The 13,748-nt window shown below is 34.3% G+C and overlaps 1 protein-coding gene across 2 annotated transcripts; it reads left to right on the top strand.

Annotated features, from left to right (window-relative positions):
- Nucleotides 1–3,453: 3,453 nt before the first annotated feature.
- LOC137819718 (uncharacterized) lies at nucleotides 3,454–7,683 on the top strand. 2 transcript variants are annotated; one of them, XM_068623709.2, is made up of 7 exons: nucleotides 3,454–3,713; nucleotides 4,749–5,116; nucleotides 5,382–5,609; nucleotides 5,755–6,109; nucleotides 6,193–6,320; nucleotides 6,475–6,610; nucleotides 7,243–7,683. In XM_068623709.2, the coding sequence occupies exons 2-7, from the start codon at nucleotides 4,773–4,775 to the stop codon at nucleotides 7,480–7,482; spliced, it is 1,431 nt and encodes a 476-aa protein (XP_068479810.1). In that variant the 5' UTR covers nucleotides 3,454–3,713; nucleotides 4,749–4,772; the 3' UTR covers nucleotides 7,483–7,683. The 2 variants fall into 2 exon arrangements, with proteins under 2 accessions (XP_068479810.1, XP_068479862.1); XM_068623761.2 differs by having other exon boundaries at nucleotides 3,629–3,816.
- The last annotated feature ends 6,065 nt before the right edge of the window (nucleotides 7,684–13,748 follow it).

The raw sequence follows: 13,748 nt of genomic DNA, 5'->3' as shown, positions 1-13,748 counted from the left end.
ATCGTGATCACCACCCCTTCCATGGACGGCAACTTCACCTTCATGTGCTGTGTCGACGGAATGGCGCCTATCCTGTTAAGAGTGGGCCTTCCCAACAGAATGTTATATGCTGAAGGGGCGTTTACGATGAGGTACTTGATTTTCTCCGTCCTCGACCCCGCCTCATCTGTAAACGTGGTTCTCAGCTCAATGTACCCCCCGACCTCCACCTGGTCACCAGCAAATCCATATAAGCACCCTCCATAGGGCCTTAGCTGGTCAAGGGGCAATTCCAGCTGCGTGAAAGTCGGCCAGAACATCACGTCTGCCGAGCTTCCTTGGTCCACCAGAACTCGGTGGACCTTCCTCCCTGCTGTTATCAACGAAATAACTATGGGATCGTTGTCATGAGGCACAACGTCCCGAAGATCCTGCTTTGTGAACGTAATGTCCACTTCCGGCGAGTGATCTTCAAACATGTCCACTGCCATCACCGATCGCGCATACTTTTTCCTCTGCGATGCGGTGCATCCACCACCTGAGAAACCCCCTGCAATGGTGTGGATCTCCCCGTGGATTGGCATCTCGTGTTGCTGGGCTTCTCCAGCTGCTGGCTGGGAACTCGACGCTCCCCCCGTCCTTCTATCCAACAGATAGTCGTTTAGGAAACCGCTCTTAACCAGATCGTCGAACTGGTATCCTAAAGACAAACACGAGTCCAGGTTGTGGCCAAAACACTGGTGGAACTCGCACCAGGCGTCCGGCTTTGACCCCAGCACCTTGTCTCCCACCTTCTCGGGCGCCTTCAACCTAGCAGATATGTTAGGGATAGCGATCAGGTCCGCTACTCCCATGACGAATTTGTGCTTAGGCGGGCGATTGTACTCCCGGCGTGCTGGTTGTTGGCGCGCTTGGCTTCTTCCCTTATTTCTCCTATCGTAAGGATAGCGAGTCCTTTGGTCTTTCCTGGCCGCCGCCGCCGTTTCCAGCACCCTCTGCGGCTGGATCCTGGTCTGGGCGCGTGGTCTGGCGGGAGCCACGCTGCCTCTCTTCTCGGCGACTTCACTCTCGTCGGCGATGTGGGCCACCGCAAGTCGCCTGACTTCAGCAAACATCGCTGGATGAGCCCTGATCAAGGCCTCGCAGAATGGCCCTGGCTGCACGCCCTTCTTGAAGGCATAGACCAGCATTTCTTCATCCTTGGCCGGCGATCTGACCATCTGCGCTCCGAAGCGATTGAGGTAGTCTCTGAGGGACTCCCCATGGTACTGCCTTATATCAAACAGATCATAGGACACCCTCGGCAGTGCCTTATTCACAATGTATTGCTCGACAAAGATTTTCGAGAATTGTTGAAAATTGGTTATGTGGCCATTAGGCAGGCTCACAAACCACTCCATCGCCGTTCCATGGTGGGCGCCTGATGATCCTGCCTGTTGACCGGAGCGCTGGAGAATGCCTCGTCAAAGGATCGACGTGCGCACCGCTTCTCACCTCCGTTCCTCTTCGGGATCTATCTCAAGAACCTGCAAAGAAACGATACGGCGCCGCTGCGGCCGATCGCACTCCGACGCTCAAGTCAGTGACGGTATCACCAAATACTAAGAACGAGAACCGTGCAAATCCTCTCTCACTCGCAAGCGTAAAGTGTATGAACTGAACGTGCGTACCTCAGAAAGTTTGTTAAGAGCTCTTATATACCTGGTGACTTTCTCTCTCCTGGCAGTTGCAGACTTGGACACGTGGCCCGCATCCAACCGTACACGTGCCATCATCTGGAGGCTCCCTGACTTGGCGCTGCTTCTACTCTCATTTTGGCTAAGTTACGTATGCATGGTACTGCCCAGTGCATAGCGAACTTAGGAGTGCGATCTCTACTGAAACTGGCGAGTTAGGGCCTTCATACACCTTCCCTGTGGTCTCGCCGGCCGCCTTCATAATCTGCTTCTCTTTCATCTTTGGCGATGTGCTTGTTCTGGCGATCTCCGACTGCTTGGTCGCCTGAGTCTACATCTGGCGACTTCATCTTCAACCTGGCGATCGCCTATTCTGGTAAACTGGAAATCAGAACACGCCAACTTAATCAATCGGTGACTACACGTGCCTCCCGACTTCCTTCCTATCTGCCAACCTGGCGCCTTGTTAACACGCCTACACTGTAGCAGGGTGCCACGTCATCACACCCGATCACCAGGGCGGTACAAGAGTCTTGAATGTCTTTAACCAAACTATACAAACTACAATAGAGTTTTTTTTAATACTTGACAAGTAGGTCACCATAGTTTGAGAATTAACTTGGACCTCTATAGATTGAATTCCTTTTTCTTTAGCTAAACATAATCCTAGGTAAAGTTTCCATAATTCTATCACAACCCATCTCTATTAGTAAGAGCTTCTCATTCAATTAAAAATATTGCTTATTCTACAAAATAGAGGAGATTGGATTTTGTCATGTTTTATCTTCTACAAATTCAATCGGATTAATTACTTCCCATAATCCAATTGGTAGTCATCATAGAATGAATCAAATCTAATTTTATCCGAATTGACAACTTAGTGAAAGATCTAACTTTAAAAAATATATAAATTATATAAATATTTAAAATTATAAAGTTATATGAAATTAAAAATTGATTATATATGAATTTATATAAAAGTGTATAAAATTATATGAATTAATATAAAAATATAAAGTATTTAATCTATATAACAAAATTATATAAAATACATAAATTATAATGTTATATAAAATTGTATAAATTATATAAAAGTATATAAACTAGGTTAACTATATACAATGACAGATTTATATAAAATTATAAACTAAAAAATTAATAATAACATTTTTAAAATTATAAAAATTTATAAGTTATATAATTATAAAATGATAAACTATATAATTATAAAATCATAAAATTATATAATTTATATAATGAAATTTATAAATTAATATAAATAATATGCAATATTTTTAAAAAAAAAAATCATATAATAAAATTATATACATTTATAAAATACAAAGTATATAACAGAATTTTTATTACTCTTAAATAATAATATTTAAAAAAAATTAAAAATAATAATTATGTTAGAAGGATTATAAATTGATTGTAAGAAGAAATAAAAAAATTGTCATTTTTAAATATTCATATCCATTTCTAAATTATTTAAGTTTGTTGTGATTAGTTTAAATAAAGAGATTAGATGATTACTTGAGTAAAAAATTGTGAAATTACTTATTTATATTTTGATCACAATTACCTATTTAAATTGTACCAAATAATAAAATTATTTTTATTTAATGAAAATAAATAAATAATCTAATTAAAACTCACTAAATTTTCTTATGAAAAAAAGTGTATCAAGTTAGTATGTAACAATTTTGAATTGAAACCACTTATAGAAAAAAAAATGTCTGATAGATTTTTTTTTTCTCTTAAAAAGCCCAAAATTCGAAAAAATGGCTTGGTTTGAAAAAACTTGACCCAGCTAAAATTAGGAAAGAAGTCAAAATTGGCAAGCTTGCCATGTCAGCAAGTTATTACACGTGTCAAAATATGATTAGTTACTCCACGTAAACTCTTTCTTACCTGCGCAAAACCTGCAACCCCTCTGCTCTTATTAGAGAATTCACAAAGCTTCATTTTTCATAGTTCGTAGTGTCCAAATTTTTTTCTTTTATTTCAATTTTTTCTTTAAAGTTTCTTCATCGATTCAATATCTTCAATAATCTGGTAAATCTTCTCTCTATATTTTCTCTTTGATTCGCTTCCGCGAATTCTCAGAATAACAGATCTGAGTCATATTCTGCCTCTGTTCGATCTGCATTTTGCATAGGTCAATGTTTTCTGAATGTTTGCTTTGTGTGAATGTTGTGGTCGTCTTTGTTCCGATTTTATTTTTTATTTGTTAGGGTTTGTTCTTGAATACGTTTGACTTGGCTCAGATGTAGCTTGATCGCGTTTTCTCGCATGATTTGATTGATGTCTCATCTTGAATATTTTTTTGTGTGATGATTGCTGGTATTGTGATTTTCACTGGTTGTCTGATTGGTTTGCCTGTATCATTGTAGTTATTTTTATTTTCCAAACCACAATGACATGCTAGGTTGCTAGTTTTTTTGAATTTTGGAATTGTTCAGTATCACCAATTTTGCCCATTTCCATTGAACATTTAAGCAACTAATTTAATTAATATTAGTTAATTAATAATATATAAAAACTTTCTTATGCTGAATCATGGGGGTGCATGACTAGTTTCTGGATGTGATAATCTTTCATTATTTCAGTTTTTTCCAGAGCTGAATCCCTTTTCTTTTTCCTTTTTTATATGACTTTTATTGTCACTATTTTACATGAATGAGTTGAATGCTCATAATCAAAATAATAGTAGAAACCTATGCTTTGGTGTTTTAATAGTTTCCTTATCCAATTAACCTCGGTGTAGTAGTCTTGTACATATATACTCCATGCATCATGGGTTTTGGGGACCAGATCTCATTTGTGATTCTTCATAAAGACTTGCAATTGAAATAACTTCATAAAGACTTACTGTGTCATGTTGATTTTTGCATTACTTGATTTTTTTCTTCTTTTGAATTGTCATTTGGATGCAGAGGTGTGCTTTTGAATTACAATTTGTGTTTCCCCCCTCTTATCTTGGTTTTTGCCTTTTTATATCAATTGTCATTTGGATGCAGAGGTGTGCTTTTAAAGTACAATTTCTGTTTTTCTCCACTCTTATCTATGTCATATAACTTTATGGCGCAGGTTAGATTCTTGTAGTCTGACAAGATGGGAGGTGGGTTTAGAGTGCTTCACCTAGTCAGACCATTTCTCTCATTTCTTCCGGAAGTTCAGACTGCTGACAGGAAAGTGCCATTTAGAGAGAAGGTCATATATACTGTGATCTCTCTGTTCATTTTTCTCGTTTGCAGTCAGCTCCCTCTGTATGGAATTCACTCTACAACTGGAGCAGATCCATTCTATTGGATGCGTGTTATCCTTGCTTCAAACCGTGGAACTGTTATGGAGCTAGGAATAACCCCCATTGTTACTTCTGGGCTGGTAATGCAACTCTTGGCTGGGTCAAAGATAATTGAAGTGGACAACAATGTGCGGGAGGATCGAGCTCTCTTGTTAGTATCTTTCTGTGTAACTTATTTATTTTCTTGTCACATGTTTTTCACATTTTTTCTTTTTACAATACCTATGATTTAGTTGGTTGGTTTCGTGGCTATCAATTTTTAATGCATTCATTCATTTAGTGACATATGCAGTTTATTCTCTCGTGCACTGGGTTATATCTTATGGCTGTCAGTTCTTATGAGCTTTTACATATTTTATGAGGTTTTGCACTGTTATAAATGTTTCATATTGACATAATTTCTTTTCGTATTCCAGAAATGGTGCACAGAAGCTACTTGGCATCTTGATAGCTATTGGTGAGGCAGTTGCATATGTTCTATCTGGGATGTATGGTAGTGTGGGCCAACTTGGAGTGGGAAATGCAATCCTCATTATCCTCCAGCTCTGTTTTGCGGGTATTATTGTGATATGTTTAGATGAGCTCCTTCAGAAAGGGTATGGTTTGGGATCTGGAATTTCTCTATTCATTGCTACTAATATATGGTAAGTTTTATTATCTTTATTATTAGTAATAATTTAAATTGTTTATAATTTATTTCCAGCATTGATCTTGCGTCTCATAATAACAACTATTAGAAGAGTATGGCCTTTTATCAGAAAACTTATAAAAATTCTCTCATTATGTTAGTGAAAACATCATATGGAAAGCATTCAGTCCCACCACCATTAATAGTGGACGAGGAGCTGAATTTGAGGGTGCTGTCATAGCACTATTCCATTTGTTGATAACTAGATCGGACAAGGTTCGAGCCCTTCGTGAAGCATTTTATCGGCAAAACCTTCCCAATGTGACAAATCTGCTTGCTACTGTCTTGATCTTCCTAATTGTGATATACTTCCAAGGTTTCCGTGTGGTTTTGCCTGTGAGATCAAAGAATGCCCGTGGGCAGCAGGGTTCATATCCAATCAAGCTATTTTATACCTCCAATATGCCAATTATTCTTCAGTCTGCCCTTGTGTCCAATCTCTACTTCATTTCTCAGGTAGTGAAGTTTAAGGATGGTAAATTGTCATCTGGAGTAAATTTTCTTTACAGTTTTAACCAGATTTTATTGTATTTGTACAGCTTCTACACAGAAAGTACAGTGGAAACTTCTTTGTTGATCTATTGGGCAAATGGAAGGAGTCTGAATATGGAGGTGGTCAGTCTGCTCCTGTTGGTGGTATTGCATACTACATCACTGCTCCTTCCAGGTAAGAGACATGCGGCCCACTGTATTGTTTATGGTTTATTATAATGTAAAATTTGTGCTACTTTATTATGTCGATATGATCTAAAATTTCAATCAACTACATTTTACCGCCATTATTATTTGTTGCTAAATTTTCATTTTGGCACTTTTTGCAGCTTAGCTGACATGGCAGCAAATCCTTTCCATGCATTGTTCTACCTTGTGTTTATGTTGTCAGCATGTGCCTTGTTCTCTAAAACTTGGATTGAAGTCTCTGGTTCATCTGCTAAAGATGTTGCAAAACAGCTGAAGGTACGTACTGATTAACATGCATTTTTGTAAATTTATTATTTTGTTTTGTATATGCAACTTAAGCTCTTCAATATAATAACGAGCCCGTTTTCTCATCATTATTTAGTTTTGTATCTGCATGTTTGAATTCTTGTTTCCCAATTGAATTAGTACTGGAAATATACTCTTACAACACTTGAAGCAAAATAGATAAGAATCACAGGATTGGATGTGAGCTAACATATTGTCTAATGTAGTTGCTGATAAAAAAAATAAAAAATATTGTCTAATGTAGTATTTAGCCCTAACTTTTCTTTGGGCTTATCTTTCTAAATGGAGAAACCTCTTGTATTCCTTTTTTTAATAACCATGAGCCAAAAAGTAGAGCTTCTATAAAAGCTAGTTAGAGGATCCTCTACTTTAAGAAGAGAAACCCAAAGCAGTTAGGCCACACACTATCTAAAATATTCAATTTTTCTAGCTTCACTGCAATTTTATTAGTAATTTTTTTGTAAGCTGGTAAGTCTGATCTTCAAGCACTCTGTCTCATCCTATGGAAATTGATCTTTTTTAAAACTCGTGAGCTGAATCTATTTTGATGCTTGTTAAAATTTCTGTTGTCATAATATAATATATTGGTTTTTAATTTACAGGAGCAACAAATGGTAATGCCTGGACATCGGGAGTCAAACCTGCAGAAAGAATTGAACCGATACATTCCCACTGCTGCAGCATTTGGAGGCATTTGTATTGGTGCTCTGACTGTGTTGGCAGATTTCATGGGGGCAATCGGTTCAGGGACTGGAATATTGCTTGCAGTAACAATCATATATCAGTACTTCGAGACATTTGAGAAGGAGAGAGCTAGTGAGCTTGGCTTCTTTGGTTTCTGATTTCTGCTTAGCATTTACTGTTGGTGAAGCAATTCTCCTACCACACCAGCAGTTTTGCTGTGTATTGAGTACTGTTTGTAGGTTGTTTAACACAGTAAGGAAGAACTTTAGATTAGTTTTAATCTTTTCTCTGCCGAGGAACCCTTAGTATATCACTGTAAACGTTTTTTGATTTTCTCTGAATACACTTTGTTAATTTAATGTCAGTCTGATACTAGGGCTAAAACTGGATCTTAATTGATAGCTTAGTTCTAGACATTACCTGCTATTTCATATTATTTTTCTTGACGTGTGAAGCATTCATTTTTGACAAGAATCTTTCGTTGGAAATAGTACTAACAGATTGATAGTGCTGAGGTCGTGCTTTTTTTTAAGATTATAAACGTGGGCAGGTTGTAACAATTGACATTGTTTGTTGGGGAAAATAAACATTCAAGCTTGTCATTTCGTTGACCATGCAGCAACATTATTTGTGTTTTTTTTTTCTTAAAATAAAAAATTATTCAATGACATCTAACTCTTCTTTCTCCTACTCTTTGACTGTTTAAGTAGTTTGATAGTGTAGATGCAGTATGGCACTTTTGGAATGAATGTAGAAAAAAATTGGTTTTGGAGTTAAAAAACAATAGCGAAAGGAAAGATGACTCTATTAGACCAGACACTTCTATGTGCAAGGGGTTTAGGCTTCAACCATTAGGGGCAGAATAATTTTTGAAGTTCCTTTTTATACAGAATAATTTTATGCAGAAACCATATTTTAATGTCATCCTATTCTTCAAACACTGGCAGAGTTGTTGAAGAGAAGTGGTATAATGAGTTAGAATGTGAATACGACTTTCAACATAGGTTTCTCAGGTTGAAATTTGGACATTCTCCAATGTTAGTGCAACTTGTACAAGAATATATGATTTTTGATATATTTCATCATGAATTTGACTTACTTTTAAAAGTTTGCAGAAAGGTGTATCTCAACTTTCATTTGAGTATGTAATCAACTTGGTTTGTGATGAAAGAGAGCATATAAAGTGTTATTTGACCATACTCAATTCTCCATATCATGCAGTAGTAGAAAGTTTTAGACTATTAGAATACTTTGTTTTCATCAATTAATGGTATTTGAGGTGAATGATGTTAACCTTGCCCCCAATAAATACATCTTTAAAAGGGTATTGTAATTGACTTGATGAGAAATGAAGTTGTGGAAGATCTAAAACTTTCTAATACACACAAACAAAAGAACATCTTCATTGTAAGATTATAATATTAAAATCTAGGCCTTATAAGATCTCTATATTGGAGTATGCTGATGTGACATAAAAAACAAGACTATGGATCATATGAATAAAAAATTATTTTTCTATCTTGGAAGTATATAGTTATGCTAACAACCAAATAAAACATTAATGAGAATGTGGATCTAAAAAGCATTGTAAACATCAAAACATTTCATTCATTGACTTAAGCAACAGTATGACCTGCAATTTCACTAGCATTGCATGCTTTTATTTGGCTATGGGTATAATATAATATTGTTATAGACTTTGTAGAATGGCAACACGAAGTAGCTACCTCAAAATTCAAATATTCTAATATTAAAATCAAATATACCTAAACTAGTGAAAGTAAAATATGTTGGATCAAGTCCTTACAATTAGGAAAAAAAGTGACATAACCTTTAACAACTTAAACACCATGATCAATTGTGACTTAGACCACTGACTTATGTCACGAGACAATTGGTACACTCTACAACAAAATACATCTTCAGCCATCCAAATTAATGTTGAGACCCTGAATGGTCTAAGACCTTATAAACGGTCCTTTGAGACATTAGATGATCTATGACCCACTAGACGGTCAAATAACTAGAAGGTTATATGATGAGTTTATGTTTTGATTATTAAAAAAAACAATCTGAATGGTTTATTTGTGATTTGAATGATCTAATAGTGTTTTAAACAATTATAGTATGTAGTAGACCCTCTGAACATCTACAACTTTTGTTCACGACAAACGGTTTGATAGATTGTTCATGATAGACTGTTTGATGAACAAATTGAACGTGTAACAATTTGTTTAAAATAGTTAATTGTGAAAAACAAAATCTTGAAATACACTTGCTAAAAATGCATTTAATCAAAGTAATATAATCTTTAAAAATAAAAGATCTTTTATTATCTCTTTCATAATGATCTTGCTTAAACAAATTTTATCAATTGTAATATATTGCGAATATCTCTAAATATTTTTTAGATAGAAAAGAAAATCTGAAGTACAATGTTTTGAGCATCATGTATTATTCATAATGAAAAGATTTTTTAATTATGTTTCAATCTTTTTTAACTAACCCACAAATACTTTTGAATTAGTTTCTTAAACATATTCGAAGCAAAAACAAATTAAAGGAATAAAAGATCTTTGTTTACTTGAGAGTTCTTATTCTTAGGGGGAGGTTAAGAACGTGTAACCTAGAAATGTGTGAATACTCGTTGTAACTAGAGATGTGTGAATATTAGTTATAACCTGGAGAGGTGAGAAAACTCGTTGTAACAAAGTATTTCGGTTAGTGGAAGCTTTTAAGCCGTTTCTTCAAAGGACTGGATGTAGCCTGCATTTAGATGAACCGTGATATATTCTTGTGTGTTGATCTTTTGTTACTTTTGATATTTCTCATCCTTTGTTGCTTATTTTATTCTTCTTGTTAGGGGATCTGTTAGGCGATCAACTAGAACGTCTGCCTAGATTATTTGATTAAATGATCTATTAGACAATCTATCTTTATTCGTACTTAAAAGAGTCCAAACTCCATTAACCCCCCCGGAGAGGTGAGAAAACTCGTTGTAACAAAGTATTTTGGTTAGTGGAAGCTTTTAAGTCGTTTCTTCAAATGACTGGATGTAGCCTGCATTTAGATGAACCGGGATATATTCTTGTGTGCTGATCTTTTGTTACTTTTGATATTTCTCATCCTTTGTTGCTTATTTTATTCTTCTTGTTAGGGGATCTGTTAGGCGATCAACTCGAATATAAACCAATAGATCATTAATATAAATTCACCTTGCTCAAATTTATTGAGCTCTTTAGCATCCTTATCATAAGGCAAAGAGAAAGACTTTATTTTCAACCAATCTTGCATGCAAACAAATGCTTCTACTATTTTGGGCGATCAACAACTGTGATGAGGACTAATCACCCTTTATTTTATGCTAAATGCAAATTCCAATGTCATAGTAGAGATGACGATGACTAACATATCTAAAGCCCTATTTGTAAGGACATGAAATCTAGTTGAGTTTACTTTATACCAATTTAAAACATAAAGCTCAAATGACTGATATAAGGTTTAAGATCTTCTTTCATATGTTTATCAAGCTCTGATATATAATTAAATCTATGTCTAATGGATTTTAAATAGAAATTGATACCATGAGGATCATTATCTTCATAATCTAATTGTGGTTCTTGTTGGCTACATTGTGAACCCTCTTTAATACCTAGATATTGTTCATAAAGTGCTTTCAAAGATGACAATAATGTTGACTACAATTGACTACTTTATCATGTTTAAATATATAGTCAATACAGGAAATAAAAAAATCCAACTTATTTATAGGTTCAAACAATAAAATAAATAATCAATAACAACATATTAATTCCATAACATTTTCTCTATTTTTTATATTTATCTTTCACGTTCAATGGACTTTATCTTTTCATCATTACTCTCAAATCTTTTTTCCAATGCCAAACACCTCCTTCACATATATATGACTAGTCACATAGGAAGAATTAGAAATGTGAAATCTAAACTCATAAAACATCTTTAAAAATGATTTGTTTGAGCTAGCGTGGTTCCAATATTCTTTTTATGGAACACTACCATTGTTTTTGAAAAATTCAACACCAAATTTCTTGTCTTGAATATCCAACAAATCAAAAGATATATTTAAATTTCAAGACTGCCTCTAACATTAGGTAAGTTGAATTCTACCTAGTTTTGAAATCAAGGCAAAGATGACCTTTGTAAGAAATTTTCTCTTGCTCTATGCATGCCTTAAACATAGTCAATCTTGTAGAAGATGACTTCACATATTTAATTATTCTTTGAATTCTCAAAATCAAACTACTAATATCTCCTAAGCCCTCCTTCATGGTCAAACTCAATATATGTGTACACTAACTCATATGAATGTATTATCCCTTCAATACAAGGCAATTCCATGATAACGTTCTTTTTCAAGGTATTGAACCCAACATCACTTGATGTAGCATTATCCATACTAATACTAAGAACTTGCTTCAACTATCAATTATTCAAACAAGCCTCTATATTTTTAGCATTGATTTCTCATGTATGTCCTAATATTTGAGTAAAATTTAAAATTTCTTTTGAAGCTTCCAATCATTGTCAATAAAGTCTGCAATCAAATTATATAGTAGCTATTTTGGATTGAAGTTCATGCATTTGTAGTTAAAATAACCCTTCAACAATGCTTTGGTAGACTATTTTTCAAGTTCTGTTCTCCTCATAATAAAGTTCCCAAATTTCATGCCTCAGTGTACTACGTGATGGGATGCCAAATTGTGCTTGTAAGGACCATAAAAGTCTGTGAAAATCCTCATTCTCCACAAATTCCAAAGGAAGCTCACACTTCACAAACATCTTAGTTTGCTTCATTCGAGATCCGTTTTGGTCAAAGTTAAAAGTAGTTGGTGAAAGCATTTTGTTGTTGACAACTTTTTTGCCTTTTCATTGCTTATCTGTTAGGATTATCATCACACATTGTCAAATGATTATACATAACATCTATCCTAGTATTATAGTTAATCAAATCTCCATAATACTTATTTTTAACTATCTTCTCAAACAAAGGATCTTGATTATCAAAATTATCCCACACATTCAATCGACCTTTCCTACGTCCTACTGGTGTTGTATCCATATATGTGAGTAATGCAATATATGTTTCAGAAGCAATTTTTGTGAAACTTTCTATATTATCTAGAAATGTAGAATCCATCCAGAGGAGACAAAAGTAACAAAACACATAAACTAGAAACTTCATAATGTTTCTTTTACTATATATATATATATATATATATAAAGTTGGATGAGAAGAAAAAATTAACAAAAATAAGCAACACCAAATATAATGCTCCAAATGTTATACTACTTCAACTGGGTCAACTTTGGAGTAGTTGTTGGGGAAATAGACGAATCTTCATCAGTGTTCAAAATCTTAACTCTAGTTTGGATGTGAATTATATGTTGTCAATCAATCATTGTTTGAAATACAAAGCACTAGTTTGGAAACCAAAGAAAAGCAAGTCCATTGATACCTTAAAGAATCTTAGGTTAAGGAAAAAAATTATGCTACCAATGAGTAAATTTCTTAGTAGCCTACCATGAGCCAACCAATTAGATCAAAGACAATTTGAAAAATTATAAAAAATAATAAAATTATACTAAATAATTTGGATATAAGAATACAAATTCCAACCTTCAAGCCAACCCTATTACTTCATTGACAAACTCATACCTTAAGTCGGTGTGTTTCAGTCTTCTTCTGAAAGAATCCCAACAAATTGACTACGAATAAGAATTCTAATAAAAATCTGAACGAGTGTTCCTTAACATTGGAAGTTTCAGACATCTTATTTGTTTTACACCACTTTAAAGATTCATATTGCCTCCTATGAATTTCAAAATTTATTGAAATGTTCACAATGTAAAAACTCATTTCTTCAAAAATCAAATCAAACCCTTAAATCGCACAACCTAAAAAAAATAAAAGAATTTTTTTTGAAAACTCACCTGGATCGATTTGGGTTTTAGGTTTTGTAAAGTTGCATCATGGTTGAGTGGTATGAACAATGAGCAAAAATAAAGAGAAAAATAAGAGTAGAATTGCAAAAGTAAAGAAAAGTGAAACTCAAATCACTCTTGATAAAAAAATAAATAGTGAAAATCAAAGATAAAAAAACAAAGATAAAAAACGGCGATAAAAAATCACTACCGGTTGGAAATAAAGATTCAAAATGAAAATGAAAAATAAAGATTGAAAATATTGATCAAGAACGAACAACAACATGAAATGACTCAATTTCATAGTTAAAGATCGAGTAACACATTGTGTTATAAAGATTAAGCAACTTTACAACAACCAAACTAGGTGATTTTCAAATGAGCGATTAAACAAAATTATGAATGAAAGAAGAAACACAATAGTAAAGAAAAAAAATGCTTTAATAAATTTATTGTCATT

Source organism: Phaseolus vulgaris, chromosome 11 (genome assembly GCF_051622355.1).
Source record: "Phaseolus vulgaris cultivar YP4 chromosome 11, ASM5162235v1, whole genome shotgun sequence".
In the NCBI taxonomy this organism is placed as follows: Eukaryota; Viridiplantae; Streptophyta; class Magnoliopsida; order Fabales; family Fabaceae; genus Phaseolus; species Phaseolus vulgaris.
This window is presented reverse-complemented; position numbering and strand designations above follow the sequence as displayed.

What these genes read in the sequence shown, in the direction of transcription:
- LOC137819718 (XM_068623709.2), top strand. Translation starts at nt 4,773, where the DNA reads ATGGGAGGTGGGTTTAGAGTGCTTCACCTAGTCAGACCATTTCTCTCA. An exon ending in CGGGAGGATCGAGCTCTCTT is followed by an intron (nt 5,117 to 5,381) that starts GTTAGTATCTTT and finishes TTCGTATTCCAG; the next exon opens with AAATGGTGCACAGAAGCTAC. An exon ending in ATGTTGCAAAACAGCTGAAG is followed by an intron (nt 6,611 to 7,242) that starts GTACGTACTGAT and finishes TTTAATTTACAG; the next exon opens with GAGCAACAAATGGTAATGCC.